Below are 19,238 nucleotides of genomic sequence, written 5' to 3'. Positions count from 1 at the left end.
AAAATTACTTTTAGAATTACAAACCAACAACAAATTGCACCCGTCTCTTAGTAGAAATTAAAAATATATCATTTCTTTCGTGTAGATTAACCAATCGAAATGCGAGAAGAACTCAACCATAAGATGAGTACATGATATTTTACGTAGCTAAGATTATATCTGTATAAATATTTTTTTTAAATAAATCGTTTTGAACAATTGGGTGCCATAGAATCTGATAGACCCGACGCTATCTATAATTTCTTTAACGGAATGTCAAAAAAAACAAGTGTAAGTGATTATGTTCTTATGTAACGTTTGATATCATGTTAGAGCATTAGAAATGCTTTTTATAGAATTTCCCAGTACGTTAGTGTGTATAAAGTCAAGTCACGTTGTAAGAAAACATTGTCCATGTCCTCCTGCAAGTCGCTAGAGGAATATTGTCAGGAATCAATGACTAAATGACGAAAGAAGGTTCGTGATCTTTTTCATGCAGGCCAAACAAATGTGAGTTTGATATTTTACTGATTCGAGCTCCAGAAATAGGCGACTTCACACATTCACATGTTGATTTAGGTAAAAGATTTTAAAAATGTTAACATCAATCGTTTTCACGTCAGATCAATTTCGCTGCAAAACGGATGTGCAATTATGCAATGACGGAAATATGTTGTTGTCAATCTCACCAGTTACGTTACAAAAACGAAAGAGCATGTTTTCTCCTTAAAATAATTTTTGCTTCGTTTGTGACTAGCTGCAACAATTCCTATTGCACTTAAGTGAAAAAGGTTTACAAAGAAGCACTGTACACAAACACAAAAAGTTGTTTAAGCTTCCTTTGATAAAACAGTTTATCAAACATTGTTTGTTGTAACAAGATCTATCATTGTGGAAACTTTTAAGACACATTTAAGCCCCCGAAAGGTTGAAAATAGTAAAAAAAATATTAGAGGAGTTCTACAAGTGTGTCGATATTGTTAAGGAAAGCGGGATACTTTCGTCAATTATAATTTTTGTGCGCGGAATATTAATTTTCAGGAGACATGTGAAAATATAAATAAGCGAATATACAAAGTGATTTTTTATTTTTGTAGGACCAGCTATATGCACAATTGTTCTAGAGTTGTAATGCAGGTTGACATTTAAAAAAGGGGGTTAAGTATTTGACAGCCATAAAAACGGTACATAATGATTCTATTCTACAAAGCCTGCAAGGAGCGCGCAATACTTAAATCTGTCCTAAAGGCTTGTTACGGGAAAATAAATACGCGGGTAATTTATATGTTTGAGTGTATCGCAGTTTGCTGTTTAGCGGGTAGCGGCCGTGCACGGTTTTATAGCACACGATACGTAATATATTAAAAAGTAAAAAAATCACATACAGCAATCCAGATCGTCAATTCCAACCTCTTCTGGGCTCCCACAATTGCTTTTTCCGCCTTTCCATAAAATGCTGGTAAACCAAACTAAAAAAGTGATACTGCAAGTTATAACTTACAAAGATTGTAAGATTGTTCGAATTGTAAAAATTCGACTTACCATCCTTCAGTGTGGCATAATTTCTTTTCTTGCTTCTGAAGTTTCTTTTGTCATTCTATAAATAAATTAAAAACAGATGCACCGTTCTTTGGATGAGGTAAACGAAAAAATAGATAATCAGTAAAAACGCAACTTACCATCGGCTACTACACACTTTTTAGCCAGTCATGTTACTTTTTCTCATCGTCAGAAACACTTTCCTCTCGCTCAACATGGCTTATCTCGACAAGGTGTGGAATGAAATCGTTCTGGTTAATTAATTTATTTTCTTAAAATATCGTGGGATATCAGTAACCGTATTATGAATTCCCTACATGAACAAGATACAATGTCATTATTAATTATTATTTGTCCTTACTGGGTAGTTATAATAAAACCGAAAAACCATTAAACTTACGCTTGGGAAATATGTTTTTATAAGACACAGAAATTTGAATTTCATAATTGAGGTAAGCATTCGGCGTTAATGTTGTAATACTGTCTGAAAAAGACGGTTGAGGACAATCGTCATTATCAAAGTCAAAGTTTTCATTTTTTTGTGTAAAAAGTCGTCGTGACACTTCGTTAAAAAGTAATGAAAATTTCTACAAACATTCTAATCGTGTTAAATATTAAATATACTCTTGTCTATGTGCATCTCCTAAACATAGTAATGTAATCTAATATAGTGATATGTTGAGTCAATAAATGTTTTCTTTTAAGAACGACTAAAGTTTAGCAGAGGTCAGATGTGCTTATTGTTTTAATACTTTTTCAACTTTATATATATTCTTATTGTGTTGTTGTTGTTGTTTTTGAACACATCGCGGGACGCGAATACTTAGCAGGACACGCTGCGTTTATTTTTTAAGGCATGATATTACTAATTAAGTGTGTATAACATGGTTTAAGGAGGTTTGACCATGTCCCGCTATGTGCTGGATATTGACTACAACAGACAAAATTTCCGTCATTTCTAGACCTAATTGTGCAGTCTTCAAACGAATGTTAATCATGTAAATAATAATTATATTGCAATACACTTTTCCCGAATTTATTTTCTTTGGTGTCCCGCAGCTCTTTCTCAACTTTTTAAAAGAAAATGAATGTAATTTCCGAAATCCTCACAATTGACAAATCGTGAAATTTTCATATTCACACATCAAACAAACAACCTGCTACAACATTTTTTTTTTTATTTCACACAAATATCTGAGGGGATTGCTGCAATGGCAAAATTTAATAATAGTAAGATATTTGATTTCCCGGGGAAGGATAAGATTATTAACTTATTTTTAGACCCAATATCAAGGCGAATGAAATGAATAGTATTGACCTTCGAATGTCACTATCGACTGACCATATATTGAAGCCTCGAAAGTCTATTGGCTAATATCGGCAACATGCCAATACATTTATTCCTTTTTATTATTTTAAATGATTTTGGTCAAAATATTCAGTGGTATCTTACATGTGAACATCACATGAAAACATTGCGTCGACACAACACAAATTGCATCGAAATTCTGTCAAGGCAAAACTTATCAAAGGATGTAAAATTAATATATGTGTTATACCTGTTGTGTTGAAGAAAACTTTTATCACCGTTATTTTTTCCTATGAATAAAACCCCATTATTACTTACTGATGAACGAAGTCACTGTTATTTTCGACAGAAACTTGGGCGCTATTTGGACCATGAGAACCCCTTCCCCTGCTGAAATATTGGAAAATATTCAAAACAATTAACAAGCAATGTAATGATAATCAATTAAAGTTTATAACGAATGGAAAATATGTCTGGTCAGGCGTTAAAAGGTTTTCTCTTTGAAATTACGCCATGACAAGGAGCAAAAGCAACTGAAGCCCTCCATCGATTATTCAACCGCAGCCTACTCGGAGGTGCCACAGTTATGTCTTCCGAGCTTTCTGAAATTGTGTTGACTGTAATCTTTCATAATTATAATTAAAAGAAAGTGGTTACAAACACGCATGCAACAAAATATTGTTCTGTCTTTGATAGTACGTAACAATTTTAAAAAAAGTGGTGTTGCGGAATACATTGCAGTCTTCGTCTTCATGCACATAAGTCACTCAGGGAAACGGAAATGGATCTAATAGCTGAAATCCTGCCAGTTTTTTCAAGCAAAAAGTGTAAATTGTGGAGCTTGTCATTGTTAAATTTCAGGTTGATGTACTGGAAGAGATGCAATGTTATTTCATTTTTTCAATTGTCAAAAAAAAGTTGATTCATCTGATTATTTGAAAGATAATTTGCTTATTTTCAAAAGAATAAAGGATGACAGCGTGACTGTCAAGTATTTAACTGTTTTCAGCCATTATCAACCAAACAGTATTCCTGACTTAAAAATGGAATACAAAAGTTATGTGCTGCTAATGCAGTCAGGTATGCATTAAATACTTTAGATTGTTTTCTGTGTTTATTTCAAAAATAGATTAAGAACAGCTTCTTAAAATGTTTTTTGGGAATAGTAAATTAAAGATTTTTTACCGATCTGTAGCATAGTTGTAGCTCCATTAAGTGCTCCTCCAGTTAAAAAAAAAAATTCAGACTAGCAAAGTGACATTATTTTTGTGCGGAAAACCTATACACCCTTCACGGTTCCTTATATTTGGCTGATTAATGAGGAAATGGACTTCGCTACGCTGCGTTCGCTGACGCTTTGCTCCGCAAAAAACCCTGGGGACATGAGTGCGTATTGTTTTAGGCGTGTTAACCCAACGATAAATAATCCTTGTAATAACGTTGTTTTACGCAAATTTTTCAATGTTTAAGGATGTCACAACCAGAAAAGGATTTCTACCTAAAACACAATAAACCTAATTTTATTTCGGTTTTCCACCGAACACTCCCGCGTTTCCTACCTAGAAGGTTTGAGAGGGAAGTGTATATCTAAAAATAGTAATTTGCCGAACTTTTGAAAACATTCGTCGCGAAGGCTTCATTTTTATTCATTTATTGGACCGCATTTGACCCAGCGCGTACAATATATAATAAATCAATTTAAATGTTACAGGCATCATAACAAAAAATTTTCGGAAACAAAGACTATGAATGTTTTGATATTAAAAATGTTCGTAGAGTTGAGGCCGTTTCATATTAAAGCAATATATTGCTGTAATGTAAAACAGCCTTTTTCAAAAATTTGTATTTTCACGTAAAAAAACAGTATTTTCACCTAAAACTTTGCAGAACGACAACACAGTAGACCCACAATATAAAACAGTCTGACAGATAGATATTTTTTATACAGGTTAAACTTGTCTTAGCTGAATTAAAATACAATGAAATATATTTGTCTTTATAGTGATGGTCACGGGTCAACACGCATAAAATAATGAAACAAGAAAAAGTTAAAGATCAAAATAGCAAAAATGTTAAACAACATGTGACGAACTAGCCGAGTTAACTAAGCATTCTTTAAGCATATCAAATTCACTTTCTATCAAACGAAAGATTAGACGCAAACACATGTCAAGGTAAAGCCCTAAAAATTGAATGCACCTCATAGCAAACCTTGAATTATATTCAACCAATAAACACAAAGTCGACGTGGTCACATCTTACCCTCTTAATAATGCAAGAATTAATTATATTCGTTCGGGTGAGTATATGCATTCACGCTCAAAACAAAGGATTTCTTGATATTGACCACGTGAGCAAAGAACAATAGAAATAACCAATCAAAAAGCGCGGTTAAAATTCTGACTGCAGAAAAATTGTTTGTAATAATAATTGAGCATCTCATCATCGTGTCGTAGAAAAGAAACTCAAACATGAAAGAAATATTGTTGTTAGTCATGACTACGATGAAGACTTGTCTCTATTTATATACCGATATAAAAATTTTTGACACCCTGAAATTTTGAAAAGATAACCTCGTTGTCCAGTCTACATAAAGTAATCTGGAAGACCTTGATTTGCCTAATAATGCAATTACTGTAACAGGGTGGCCTCAATAATCATTTTGATTTCGCAAGAACTCTCGTATTCATGTTTTTCTGTTTTTCTTTGTTTCCTCGTTTTCTTGAAGACGCGTTGCAGCTAAACAAGCCAAATTCGTGCAAGTTAACTCATTTTCTGTTATTTATATATCTCCCATTTTAAAACTTCTCTATTGAGACACTATGTTTCAGTAAAACTTGTCGTGTATCAATCTTCAACATATTCTCAAGCATATTAGTCATGTTACTACTTTTGAAAATGTTGCAGAAAATGTTACCCAAAACGTTATCGTCTATCAGGGCCTTAACTACGTGCTCAAAAATACTATTTTAATATTTTTGTTGTAGATTACATTTGAAAAGTGGTAAAAAATTATATTTTTGGAATGGCACAAATTTATCACATTGTCAACTTTTGTTATTGTTGAGTTATTTTTCTTGCAGAGTGATAAGAGAGAGAGGTAACCATAACATACAAGTTGATTTGCACAATTGTCAATGGCGAAATTGTTTATCTAACGAATAGCACTCAGTAAGTGTATGGTGTAAGTCTTCAAACTAATTTTAGTGAATGTCAGGATGAGACAGAAAAAATATTATTCTTTCATTGAACAAGTTTAAATAAGTCTTTAAAAAAAACAAAATAAATTTGATTAAAAAACTTCCAAGCTGAAATCTTTGGGAAAAATAAGGATAAGGCGGCAACGTTGGGAGGCAGTGTGGTGGACATGCGGCCTTTATTAAAATTTATTAAAAGTGCCTTTTCTGTTGACATGGAAAAACACCTAAAATGACAGGCATGTCAAGGCCATTTTAAAGCGTCTAAAATTTCTTTCATTTATATTGACTAACAGCTTTACTTTTTCCGCAAGTACATCACACTGTTTGACATGTAAAAACAAAACATAAACAAAAATATAATTTAATAAAAACATCTGTGTGTACTACCGGATGTGCACGTGACGCACTCATCATTAACGTATTGAAAATAAAAAGATGCCATACTAAAAGGTTATCTTAATGGATTTACAATGATGTGTTAAACCCAGCTGGAATTCTGTTTCTCTATTTATTTTCTGTTCATTGTATTCACAAATTCAATATGTAGAAAATATTACTATATGTTAACGGTTGGGAAAGCGAGTCGTTGCTAGGTTTGTTTTGATCAGCACATTCTTTAAACGTTAACCAAGTTAGTCATCTCTTTTTTTCTGGCAGACAGAAGCAGAAGTGTGTAAACATAGTAAAAATGGAAAAGAAGCAGTGAGTTTTGTTTATTCATGCTATATATTTTTTTGATTATTTGTTCCACGGCTTTAAGCTGCTAAGACTTTGAAATAGGCTCCATGTTTGTGTCTCTTTATAATACCGAGACTGGTGAACTACGAAACGGTATAATTCTTGAGTATCATGCTACGGAGACCAATAGTAGGTTTGTGTTGTAGGCCGAAAAATCTAGTTGAACAAGATACAAAAACATTTTTTTTAAATAAGTAATTTTGAAATATTATTTTCTGATTAGTTGGCTATGGAGCCAGATTTTCATTTGCCAATACAAATTTTCCGAACATTGACGATGTTTTATTTCTATTCAAAGTTCTATGAAGATATTTGTTTTCTTTATAAGAAGTTTTAAACTAGCCGAAACTCGTAGGTAACTAAACAATAAATAGTTGTGTCTATTGATTTTTATGTTTTATAAAAATAAAATGTTTAAAATCGTTTTTGAGTTTTATTTGTTTCTTGCTTTCCTAGTTGTTAAAAAAACTTCTTCTACAGCCTTTAAGCCTGTAGAAGTTTAAAATACTCTTTTTCGCCGTTTTTAACACAAAAGACTAGTGTATCAAGAAACATTACGAGTCTAGCGTAGCGGTACGGAAATTATAAGTTGTAGAGTGTTGTGGTCAAAACCATCTTGTTAAACAAGATAAAAAAACGTAAACTTTATTTTTGCACTATCAGTTTGAATTATTATTTTGTTTCGCACATTTTTCTCGGGTTTAAGGCAATAAATAACAAACTAAATTTGATAAATTTTCTTATTATTTTGTGTTCAGTCGGTTTGGCTTGTCAACATTTCAGTGATCTTAATTTTTTTAAAACTGGATTTTCTTTCATTTTGAGAAAAAGTAACTATCCCAATTTCGTTTTGAAAAAGAAATTAAGTACAAAATTTTTTTCATTGATTCTGCTTCATAAAGCAGTGGTTCACAAACTCAAACACATTTTCAATCTTTTGTGTTGCTTGCCATTTCTTAATAATGAGAACACATGTCGCTCACAAAATGGTCAAGTACAAACCAATACACTACGTAACGAAAAAGTTTATGAAAGAAATTACCGTCAAATCTCCTCAATTTTATGACGCATTCCTTTCTGGCCAGCTTTTAAGATCTGCCAGCGGCATTCTTGAGCACATCCGAGCAACGAAATGTTTATACCCACAAACGTCTCGAAATTTGGGTGTTAAGTGAATTTACCAAGATCAAAATACGTATAAAACGCTATGTAATTCCTTGTGGCACCAAGTTCAAAGTTAACTGTCTTGCTTGATAGCGACGGGCAAATCTCTGATGTCTTTTTCCTTGGCTAGTTGATTCTTATTCAGGAAATCCGTTATTTGACCAATAAACTTTGAATTGAGCAATGGTGATAAAACTTATCAGAGTTTTTACCAGATTACGTCACGTGTCAAAAAGCACAAAAACAAGCATTTTCGCTGCTGATCTTTGAAACTGTTCTCAAATTTACTTATAGTATCATAATCGCGCTAGTGGTTGTCATTGTCGTCGTAGCTGTCGCCATCACTTTAGGCGTCACACTAAGCAAAGATGACGACGGCGATGGAAACAATTATGCTGCTGTAAAGGACTATTACACAAATGGTGCTGTCGCAACAGATGCTAAAAACTGTTCAGATGTAGGTTTTATTTATTTCTAAACTTCAATAACCCTATAAGAAGTATTTTAACATAAAAAAAGAATTCAATACTTTACTTGTTTTTACACGTGTCACTGAATTTCATATTAACCAAACGGTATGCAAATCAGCATAAACTGTTAAACGGGTCTGTGTCTTTAAAGAGGGAAGGGCACTAGAAAGAGGACATGCGGTAATAAACAACAACGAAAAATTAAACAAATGGATGTTCAATATCTTTTAAATATATATTTAATCTTTAATCATTCTTTGGTTTATACTTAGTTAGAAATTACTTTAATTCTTTGTATTTTCAAATGAATGAAACGTTCAAGTTCCTCTCTTGCAACTTGATGAATTGTTGATCTATGAAAAAAACGCATTATAGGTTATAAGTAAACAAAACCTTTTGCATTTGGTATATACTTTTAAGGTAGGTTTCCATACGACTGCATTTTCCGCTTGAGCGGAAAAAGCTCGCGAGCTTTTTTCTCTCGGGATTGACGTGAATGGAAATTAATTTCCCGCTTAAGAGAAAACGTGCTTATTCAGATTCAAATGGCTGCCGTAAACAGAAGATATGTTTAAATTTAAAATTAGTTATAACTTTATGTGGCACCGTGTAAAAAGAAGCAGAACTTTAAAAACATAAACAGAAAAGAATGTGGATAAGGAGATTTTTCCAGGAAAGAAGGACCAAAGGGTTGTACAATGTTTTAGTCAAAGGTTTATGCTTATTTGATAGTGAATATTTCTTTAAATCGTTTCGAATGACACCAGTAAGATTTGAACAGTTACTCTCTTGGATAGCCCCTGTCATCGTCAAGTCATCTAAAATCAGGGATGTTACAAGTCCTAGCGAGCGTTTATGCATTACATTGTGGTATTTAACTACAGGAGATTCTCAGATTACAATTGGAAGTAGCTATAGAGTCAGCCCTCCAACTGTCTGTCGCATTATACGCGAAACGTGGGAAGCAATATGGGATCAATTGCAGAGTCATGGATTATTAGATGTTCCTGACACAGAAAGCAAGTGGAAAGAGATTCAAAGACCGATGGAACTTTCCACATTGTTTAGGGGCAATAGATGGCAAACATGTAGTAATGCAAGCACCAGCCCGAGGTGGTTCAGACTACTTTAATTACATAGCATAGTGTTGCTTGCTGTGTGCAATGCACGTTACAAATTTACGTTGTTAGACATTGGTGATGCTGGGCTTCAAAGAGATGGAGCAAAACAAAAAACAGCAAAATTGGCCAGGCCATAGAAACAAACTCAATTAATAGACCACCCCCAGCTAAAATAAAAGATGCAGGAAATAAGCTATATCCATATGTTTTTGTGGCTGATGATGCCTTTCAATTAAAACCACATATGCTAAAACCATTCGCTCGTGTGGATTCTTGCATTAAAAAGAAAATATTTAACTACCGTTTATCATGGGCCAGAAGAATAATTGAAAATTGTTTTGGCATATCAGTAGCAAGGTTTCGCATTTTTAGACGTCCCATTATTGCACAGGTTGAAACTGTGAATTTAATAACAAAAGCAGTAGTTGCTCTACACAACTTTTTAATGAAAAGCCAAGAAAACCATGGTAAGTGCAGGTACTGACCACCAGGATTTGTGGATACTGAAAATGGCGCGGACTGACAGCTTAGAAACTATAGGAATGAAACCAATGGATATACTGGCTTTTTACCTATTGGTACTACGCGATCAAACAACTACACGAAAAATGCAAAGGATGTGCGTGAAGATTATAAAGATTATTTTACCACACAAGAAGGAGCTGTAAGTTAACAGTGGGACTATGTATTCAGAACGATAGACCCAAGTGCAAACCAACAAAATTATTTGCAACTATATATAACTATATACAAGAAAAAAAATATGGAAATATATAACTATGTATAAGAAAAAAAATATGGAAATATATAACTATATACAAGAAAAAAAATATTGAAATATATAAGTATATATTTTTTTTGAAATATGCAACTAGATACACACTTTTTATAACGATTATGCTTTTTGGTTTAGTGATTCCTAAAAAATCGACATCTTCGCTCTTAAATTATTTTTAAAGTTATTTTTAGACATGTCTGAAGTAACGAGAGAAAAGCCAATTAAAGAATCAACATATAAAACAAGAAGGTAACCTCTCTTTTATAAAAATATTTACAATAATGTAACTTCTATTATCTAAAAAGTGTGTAATATATATACAAGTAAAAATGTTGAAAATATAAAATATATGTTAAAAAAATTTTAAGCTTAGCAATTTTATTCTTTCGAGCTGCTAATTTTCTGTTGGCACAATACTTTTGGCAAAAAGCATATCTTCGTCGTCTTCTGCATCGTTTGGAAGTAGGGCAGCCCTAGTCGTTGAATTTATGTCCTCCAATGTTTTTAAAAATTGAACGTCCATTTCAGTTGCAGCTTGTACGCGGGGTCTTTTATTACTCTGACTTTGTCGTGGCTTCTTTGGAATAGGTTCAATAGTGCTACTAGTACTATCCAAGTTTTCTTCTTCATCATTTTACGAAAGGCTTGAACTAGGGGTCATCATGCCATCACTTGTGATTGGTGAAGGTGGGGACATAGAAACATTACTAGAAGTCTCTTTATTCGTGACTTTGTCTTGTACGAACTGCAACTGTGAGAAATATTTACATTTCGGCAATATATGTGCTGTTGCACCAGATCGTGTCAATTCTGCACGCCTTACCACGCATCGCTTTAGGTTATCACGCAGGTTTTTCCACTGCGATTTCAGGAATTCAACTAAAATAAATAAATCTTTAAGTGTATCTAGATAGTTTGATTGAAAAACAGCATTTAAAAATATAGCTAGCTAACCTAATGCAGTAATTGTTGATAAATTGTTCTGTGTCTGCTTAGGGTTTATATCGAGTATTCAATGTACGATAATACTCTAACCTGGTTTTACAAACTTTGTTGCCAGTTGTTGCCATGCTATCTTTCTCATGTTTTGGTCATGGTGTGACCTGGTTGAAGTATTCCATAAGCATGGGAAACCTTCCATCTCGTTTATGAAGATTTCAACGTCATAATTGGCCACAGTGTTTTCTCCTGATACTTGTGAGAAGTCAGTTACAATATCATCCTCATCTTGTCGTGATGACTGTTGATTCTGTTGTTGTATCCTGATTGATCCTGTTCGTAAATTTATCATATTTTAACCTCTGGTTACAAAGTCGTTGCTTCGTCTCTGTACATCCTCGTTCACTATATCTCCTTCTTCTGCTATACTGGCTTCGTTAGTTTGTGGGCGATTATAAAATTGAGCCTATTGAGTTAAGTTTTTCTTGTGAGCTTTCAAAAGTACGTCTCTCTGCCATCTTGATATTTCCTTGAGCTTGTTATGAAAAGGAATTGCGCCAAAATTTATTTCACTAAAGGGATTACGCGATGTTTACATTTTTCTTAAATTTCATTGGCCGAAAAGCTTGAGAGAAATACGCGCTGAAAAATTTGAATGAGTTAAACTTTTTCAGAGTAGCTGGGGAGCATCTTTTTACGTCGGGTCAGCGGTCATTCTACTTCCTTGCACATGCTTGTGGAAAAAGCTCTTAAGATTTTTCCGCTCGAGCGGAAAATGCAGTCGTATGTAAACCTACCTTTATTCTTCTAATGTTGCTGTCTATTCTTCACATCATAGCCGCAACATTAGTTCAAAAAACTCTCACTAATGCATTAAATGCAATTAGTTTTAACAATCGTATATAATTCATAACGTCAACCTGCATGCCACATAACATATCTCTTAAGATTGGTTTGGAAATGTTAAAAGCAGGAGGGAATGCTGTAGATGCTGCTATCGCAAGTTTAATTTGCGTAGGAGTGGTAAACCTGCACTCTACTGGTATCAGTGGTGGAGGTTTTATGACGCTGTACGATAAAGCAAAGAAGAAAACTACAGTGTTTGACTATAGAGAAACTGGTCCAGCTGGCTTACATGCAAACTCTTATGCTCATGACAAAAACGCCGCAAAAGTAGGTATGTACATAGTAATTTAACTCTATTCAGGTCGGTTTTGTGGCCGGGTTACCCCTGAGAAATGACCATGACAACAGTCGTTTAAAAAGACAAAAGTTGTTTAAAAAAATCAGCTTTCCTGAAGGCAACTGAAACTTACAAAAGTCGCAATATTTAATTCATGCATCTTTTCAACAAAAATTTCAGAGCGACAGATTTAAAACACTTTTAATTTTAGCACTTTTGAGTAACATAAACTTCATACCATACCATTTCACTGATCTTTCAGCTTAATTTTTTTTAACTTCTGGGTATTTTTGTAAGCATGTCCAAATTTTTCAAATCTTAACTACAGAAATAACCCTGGTCAGTAAGTTCTGTAAAACTCTCTGTATACGCATATAACTTTAACGTTTTTTGTGGGCTTTTGGTGAGATTTTGTTTAATCGTCTCTTAATGATACTTATACATCAAACAACATCGCTACAAACAATTGAAATCAAGGATAAAAAGCTTTGTAAACACATATGACTGAAAAATTTGTTGTTTTTTAGAATAGCGGTTTCTTCTGGAATAAATTGGTCCACACAAACGATGTTTTCTTTCTGTTTTTTGGTTTCAAAATCTGACGTTGTTATAACACTAAAAGCTATATTGCACAACCCTCAGAATTTTATTTTAAGGTGGATTAGCAGTCGGCGTTCCTGGAGAGATCAGAGGTTTAAAGTTAGTTCATGGAAGGTATGGAAAATTAGCTTGGTCCCAATTATTTGAACCATCAATCAAGCTGGCTGAAGAAGGTATCACGATCGGAAGGCATATGGCTTCGAAATTATCAAGTTCTACAAAGAAAGCAATCATGGCGGATCCTGGATTGAAGTAAGAGACGACATATTTATATTTAGAAAGATGTACCAGAAATTTCTAAGCAAGCTGCTTCGAAATCGTAGTGTTCTTTGACTTACGTCAAAATTCTAACCAAAATCGACGAAGCAGTCGATACATAAAATTCGGATTTAGTTTCTGGTTTTTAACATGTTAACATGCTCTAACAACCTCATTGGTATTTTGATTACAGTATTTCACTTGCCAATAGGGAAAATATATCAAGATATGTTATAGATATATCATAGATAAATCATAGAACCCTGGGCAGCAAGTGTTTACTCCTAAAGATTACTCTGATTCAGTTCAGGGACTATACCCACTTCGTACCCAAGACCAAACAGTTTTCCAATGTCTTAAAAGTTCTACGATAATAACTTTAGATTTAACATCCATAAAAACGTTTATCAAGTTTAGTAAATATTCTTCAATTGAATAAAGTTAATTGCATATGAAAGAGCTTGAAGGGGTGTCTAGGAATTTGAATATTTTTTTAAAAATTCTTGATTGGTTCTTTAGAAGATTCACTAATTATGCATGATGTCATAAGTATGCTCTGCGAGAGTGTTGTATGTAACATTTCGGACAAGCCATATACAGTTAAGAAAATTCTGGCCGTTCACTTTGACGCGTTTCAAACATAATTATGCTGAATGCTAACTCATGACGTCATAATTTCGCATAATTAGTGCAACTTTTAAGACAAATATCTCGATAACGGATATAGACTTTTCAAAAAAATGAAAATATTTCTAGAGAACTTTCAAAGATCTTTCATATTTGCTCAACTTGATTTTTCGCAGGAGGTAACCTTTAAAGCCAAATAGGCTTCGCCCACACTTAGCTCGTTCTGTAAGAAGTACTGTTGGCAAACATCAAAGCGTGAAAGAATTCAACGCCTGTAAACTTATGCTGTGTTAAGTATCAAAAATCGAGTTTCTATTATTAAAAGCTGCATTATTTGAGGACGGAGAATAAAGAACTTGGCAACTAAGGTTAATTGAGGTTGTTACAGTCTCAAACAATCTCTGTATTTTTATTGCCTGTACTCTCTTATATTAAAACTAGAATTTTATTCAAAATAATAACCGAATTACAAATATGGGCCAAAGGTACACATAATGGTGACCGTAATATGTAACACGGGCGAACCGTGTTTTTTTCTAGAGAAATTCTAGTAAAGGAAGATGGTACGTTCAAAAAGGCGGGAGATATTATTGTTAACAAAAAATATGCTGATACACTCCGAATACTTAAAGACAATCCAGAAGATCTTTACACAGGAAATATCTCAAAGTCATTTTTAAGTGATGTCAACAGCAATAATGGTAACATGACGGCGGAAGATTTGAAAAATTACAAAGTTTTAGAGAAAGTACCTATAACCACAACATTGAATGGATGGACACTTCATACAACTCCTTTACCAGGAGGTGGTTCTGTTTTAATACACATCTTAAATATGGTAAAAGGTATGATTTTATTATTTATTTATCGGTTGTGTATTACGGCATTGCTAAATAAAACAACAACAAAACTTTTTAACGTTTGCGACTACGAGAAAAGGGATTTCTTTTAATTCATCAGAGAATCCAGTCTCGTTACCTGAGTAAATAAGATAAAAAACTCTTTGCAACTTTTTGTTTTCTCATCTTAAAATGTGATCGCGTCAATGTAGTAAAATATGGCTTACACAAGAATTAACGATATGTTGCAGAAAGCATCAATTTTCAACTTTCATTGCACTCTCCAGGTTACAGCTTGGTTTGTGTAACTGTTCTGGAGGTTAAAAAAATAACAACTGTGCCTGTCACCGCTAATAAAACATGGTTACGGTCATAGGAAAAAAATAATACGAGACAGACAATAGGAACTAACTGCGGTGTTTCTTTTTTTCTAGTGCCAAAGTGTATTAGTTTGGTTGCATTTCCTTACGTTTGCATAGGGTATAAGTTCAACGCATCATATTTGGACACAGTTGATGAGAAAGTGTTAACATATCACAGAATTGTGGAAAGTTTTAAATTTAGCTATTCGAAACGTCCACATCTTGGTGATCCCGATAAAGTACCTGTTGAAAGTAAAACCGAATTCGATAAAGTAAACATTCAGTTGACTTTATACATATTTTTGCGGTGGAAGTTTTTATTTTCATTCCTTAAACAATTTATCGCATTTTTAACTTCTACTCTCCTATTCAATGAAAGTATAATCGCGTGCGTTGTATTTCAGATGAAAGAAGACATAATAAGTCTAGCGAAGGCTGAAATGAATCGTATGAAAGTGAATGACACTTCCACGCAAAGAAATAGTTATTACGATCAATTCTTTACGACAACTGAAGACGATGGTACTACACATGTTTCAGTGATTGATAAAGATGGGAATGCTGTATCAGCTACGGATACGATCAATTTTGCGTATGTCTTTTTTATTTAAATTTTTGTTTAATCTCTTGATGCCTAAACCCGCATCGTTTGTAGAAATTTCAATTTATATTTTTCAAGAAATGCGGTTCTTACCATTAACTTGATTCTTTTAAATTAAGACAACGGTAAATAATCTTCTTAAGTATTATTTACGAATGGCTCACTAATTATTCATGTGGTGTGTGTTTTTATGAATTTTCAGCAGGCATTCAAGTTTTTTTTTTTAATTTTATTTTAAAAAAACTTGATTTTGTCACATGCATTTTTACGTACCACCTGCTACTTTAACATGCAATAAAGTAACTTTCACATCCAGTGAAACAATCATGATTTTTTATCTGTATGTCTTGATCGATAAATGTTATACTTCACTTTAGTAAAAACTCACTTTTTTCATTGCTTGAATAGCATAGTTAAAGTTCCTCCTTCCTAGGTTTGGCGCAAAATTTCGATCAATGAAAACTGGTATTATATACAACAACGAACTAGCTGATTTTTTCTTAAACTCCACTTACGGTGATAAATATCCAACGCCGGTATATAATGCTCCCGGTGCTGGACGCCGACCTCTTTCATCGACCTGTCCGTCAATTTTAGTTGATAAAGATGGAAATGTTGTGATGGTGGTTGGTGGTTCGGGAGGTACCAGGATAACACTTTCTACCGCTTGGGTAAGAGTTTAGTAAATAGCAATTATATTTCTATACAAGAAGCATAACTTCCATTTATAAAACCTCCTTACAATTTAAATTGAGTTATAAGAGTTTAAAGCGCGTCCACACGCAGTTTTGCGGCAAAGCATAAAGTATTATTAATTAGCGCTATATTATTACTCAGTGTCCTTCCAAAGAGGTCTTTATAGTTAAGCAAATTTATCTGGAAGAAATAATGAGATAATAAGTGTCCAAAAATTAGGTTGTACTCATCGAAAAATTTTTAATTGCATTGCTTGCTGTCATAACTTTCTTTTTAACATTCTAACCCCTTTTTTAGGTTATCATCAAGAAGTTGATGTTTTCGTACAATCTAACTTCGGCTGTGGAAGATGCTCGTCCGCAACACGCATTTTTTCCAGAATACATTCGAAATGAAAAAGGGTACCTCCTCTCCGACGATATTGTGGAGGGATTGAAAAAAAAGAATCACAGAATTCTACAATCCAGTCTTAATGCTATTGTTCAAGGTATATATGTTGACGGTGGGAAAATTTACGCGAAATCTGATACCAGAAAAGAAGGTGTGGCAGCTGGATATTAATTTCGTACACGAATACAATGTTACCATATTTAATGAAAGTTAGAAAATATGTTCACAACATTCTAATTATAATTCTACATTAATAACACAAACACCGAACCAGCGACATAAGAGACTGAGAAACAGATTTTTTATTTTTTTATAAGTTTTAAATAATTACACGTCTTATAAATCTTAAATATTTTCCTTGATATTGCTTTTATGGCCTGTATAATGCAATGTGCAGCTTTGTCTCGCGGTGAAGTAGGAAGCGTGAAATTAAGACTTTCGCGTCTAGTTTTATTCGGGAAACGTTTTGAATAAAAAGTGGCAGAAAATCAAGAGTGAAACGCAAAATTTTGACTCTATGGATTATTTCTATGGTATTCCAGGGAGTTAGGACTTCTATAGAACACCGAAAACATTTCAGCGGAACAATTTCTAGTAGTGAGAAATTTAATAGATGACACAGGTCTGTTAAGCGCTTGATTGATTAGCAGAACAATATAGCTAGTAGGTGAAATAAATGTTCTTTTTCTTCAATATGTTTTGATCTTCTTTAACAACTGACAACTAAATTTCAAACTGTATTTTTGGTATTTTTTATTCAACGCCACAAAAATATGATTATTCTGAAGAAATATCTAAAGTACTGTACATAACAGGGACATATAAAATGAAATCAAGTCACTTTTAGGCGCAAAAAAAGTGTAATAAATCTTTACCATATGGAAGTAAATTGTAGTCGAAACAAAAGAAAGCCTAAATCATCGGGGGATTCGTCATCAGACTTAAACTACCTAACTTTAAGCAGGAAGACCACAACTGAAACCATAAATCTGCTAATCGAAAAGACGAAATGTTACTACAACCTTCCATTCTTCACAAGACATAAAAAGAACGATTTTTACAATTTTTTCGTAATGAGTTATAATAGCCACTACCATCGTGCAGTCACTGAATATGGTCGCCACAAGCCGGAAAGTGGGTCGACTTTTTTTGAAGTAGTTTAATATCCCTTGGTGACTTCAAGGCTGCTAGAGCCTTACAAATTAACTTTTGTCCTGTGTCCATGAGAGTATTAGTCCACCTTTACTTTCTATATTTCCTTATCACCTTCAGTGAGCTCATACAGCTCATTGGTGAGCCATAAAGACGTACATGCTCCTGTTTCCCAAAGGATTCGAGGATGAGCCAAGAAACAAGGTTATAAATCAGCATGAAGGTGGAGTACTTGACAAAATAATGTTGACCAACGCAATAAACAAAAAGAATATTCTCAATGATTTTCGGCCAGATTTTAGGATTACATTTCAAAATATTCAAATGAGTTCTTTATTTTTCGATTTTGACGTTCTCCTAATCTATCCACGTAAGTGCGATAAGCAGACTTATTCGACGCCTGTTAATCTTTTGATTTCGGATAATGTAAATCTCTGATTTACGGAGAGATACAACGCATCCTCATAGATAATATTAATGTATAACATGAAAGGTACAAAACGGTCTAGTATTCATGCCATACAGTAAAACTTTTAAGCGGTAAAAAGGCCTGGCAATAGCCGATGCAATATTGCGGATTTAGCTGCACGATTTAATCAGCCGAAGCTTTTCTTTGTTAGAGGTCGTTGCGTTTCTGATTAGCTGACGTTTTGTTCTACTATAGTAGTATAATCACAAGATCCTACAAGATAATGGATAATCAACAAGTGACTAGAGATGTAAATATTGAACAAAAAACACTTTTGACTGTAGTGATGGCTGTAAAACTGCTGTTGGCGTAAAAAAAAACCTGGTTAGTATTATTATATTACTTTTTAATTCCGTAGCTAGCTAGCTAGCTATTTCTTAGCCAGAAATCTTAACTAGCTAGTCAGCGCCTATAAATTCGGCTATTAACCAGCTTGCTATTACCAGGGTTCAAGCAGACTTTTTTTACTTTCCAAACAAATGGCTTATCACCATGTGTTGAAGCAAGTGTTGTGTAGCTAGCTATATATTTTGGTTTGGTCAGTGATTTTTTTTGTGTGAAAATTTAGGCGGTCATCACCCAAATTTTGAATACTCTGCTTATTGGAGAAGCATTACGTCCAACTTAGTTCACAGTTCTTTCCTGACTGATAGCTAGCTATAGATGAGTTGCGAATGTTTACGATATTTCTTATATGCGCGTGCATCTAGACAGGCAAAAAAAGAGGATCACATAGGTCAAATTGGCTATTTACGTTAATTTGTTGATTAGGAATATAAGATTAAAATTACATTGGAATTGTTTCTCAGGGCAGACTTTGGTCT

At 33.7% G+C, this 19,238-nt stretch overlaps 1 protein-coding gene across 2 annotated transcripts; it reads left to right on the top strand.

Annotated features, from left to right (window-relative positions):
• The first annotated feature begins 6,600 nt into the window (after positions 1 to 6,600).
• LOC130648793 (glutathione hydrolase 1 proenzyme-like) lies at positions 6,601 to 17,533 on the top strand. Of its 2 annotated transcripts, none has more exons than XM_057454900.1 (9): positions 6,601 to 6,729; positions 8,224 to 8,386; positions 12,186 to 12,414; positions 13,077 to 13,272; positions 14,446 to 14,750; positions 15,224 to 15,378; positions 15,511 to 15,698; positions 16,141 to 16,378; positions 16,701 to 17,533. In XM_057454900.1, exons 1-9 carry the CDS (start codon positions 6,716 to 6,718, stop codon positions 16,962 to 16,964), a joined length of 1,752 nt encoding a protein of 583 aa, XP_057310883.1. In that variant the 5' UTR covers positions 6,601 to 6,715; the 3' UTR covers positions 16,965 to 17,533. The 2 variants fall into 2 exon arrangements, with proteins under 2 accessions (XP_057310883.1, XP_057310874.1); XM_057454891.1 differs by having other exon boundaries at positions 15,179 to 15,378.
• The last annotated feature ends 1,705 nt before the right edge of the window (positions 17,534 to 19,238 follow it).

The sequence above is a fragment of the Hydractinia symbiolongicarpus genome, chromosome 1 (genome assembly GCF_029227915.1).
Source record: "Hydractinia symbiolongicarpus strain clone_291-10 chromosome 1, HSymV2.1, whole genome shotgun sequence".
NCBI classification, from domain to species: domain Eukaryota; kingdom Metazoa; phylum Cnidaria; class Hydrozoa; order Anthoathecata; family Hydractiniidae; genus Hydractinia; species Hydractinia symbiolongicarpus.
The sequence above is the reverse complement of the archived record's forward strand: the minus strand, read 5'-3'. Positions and strand labels throughout refer to the sequence as shown.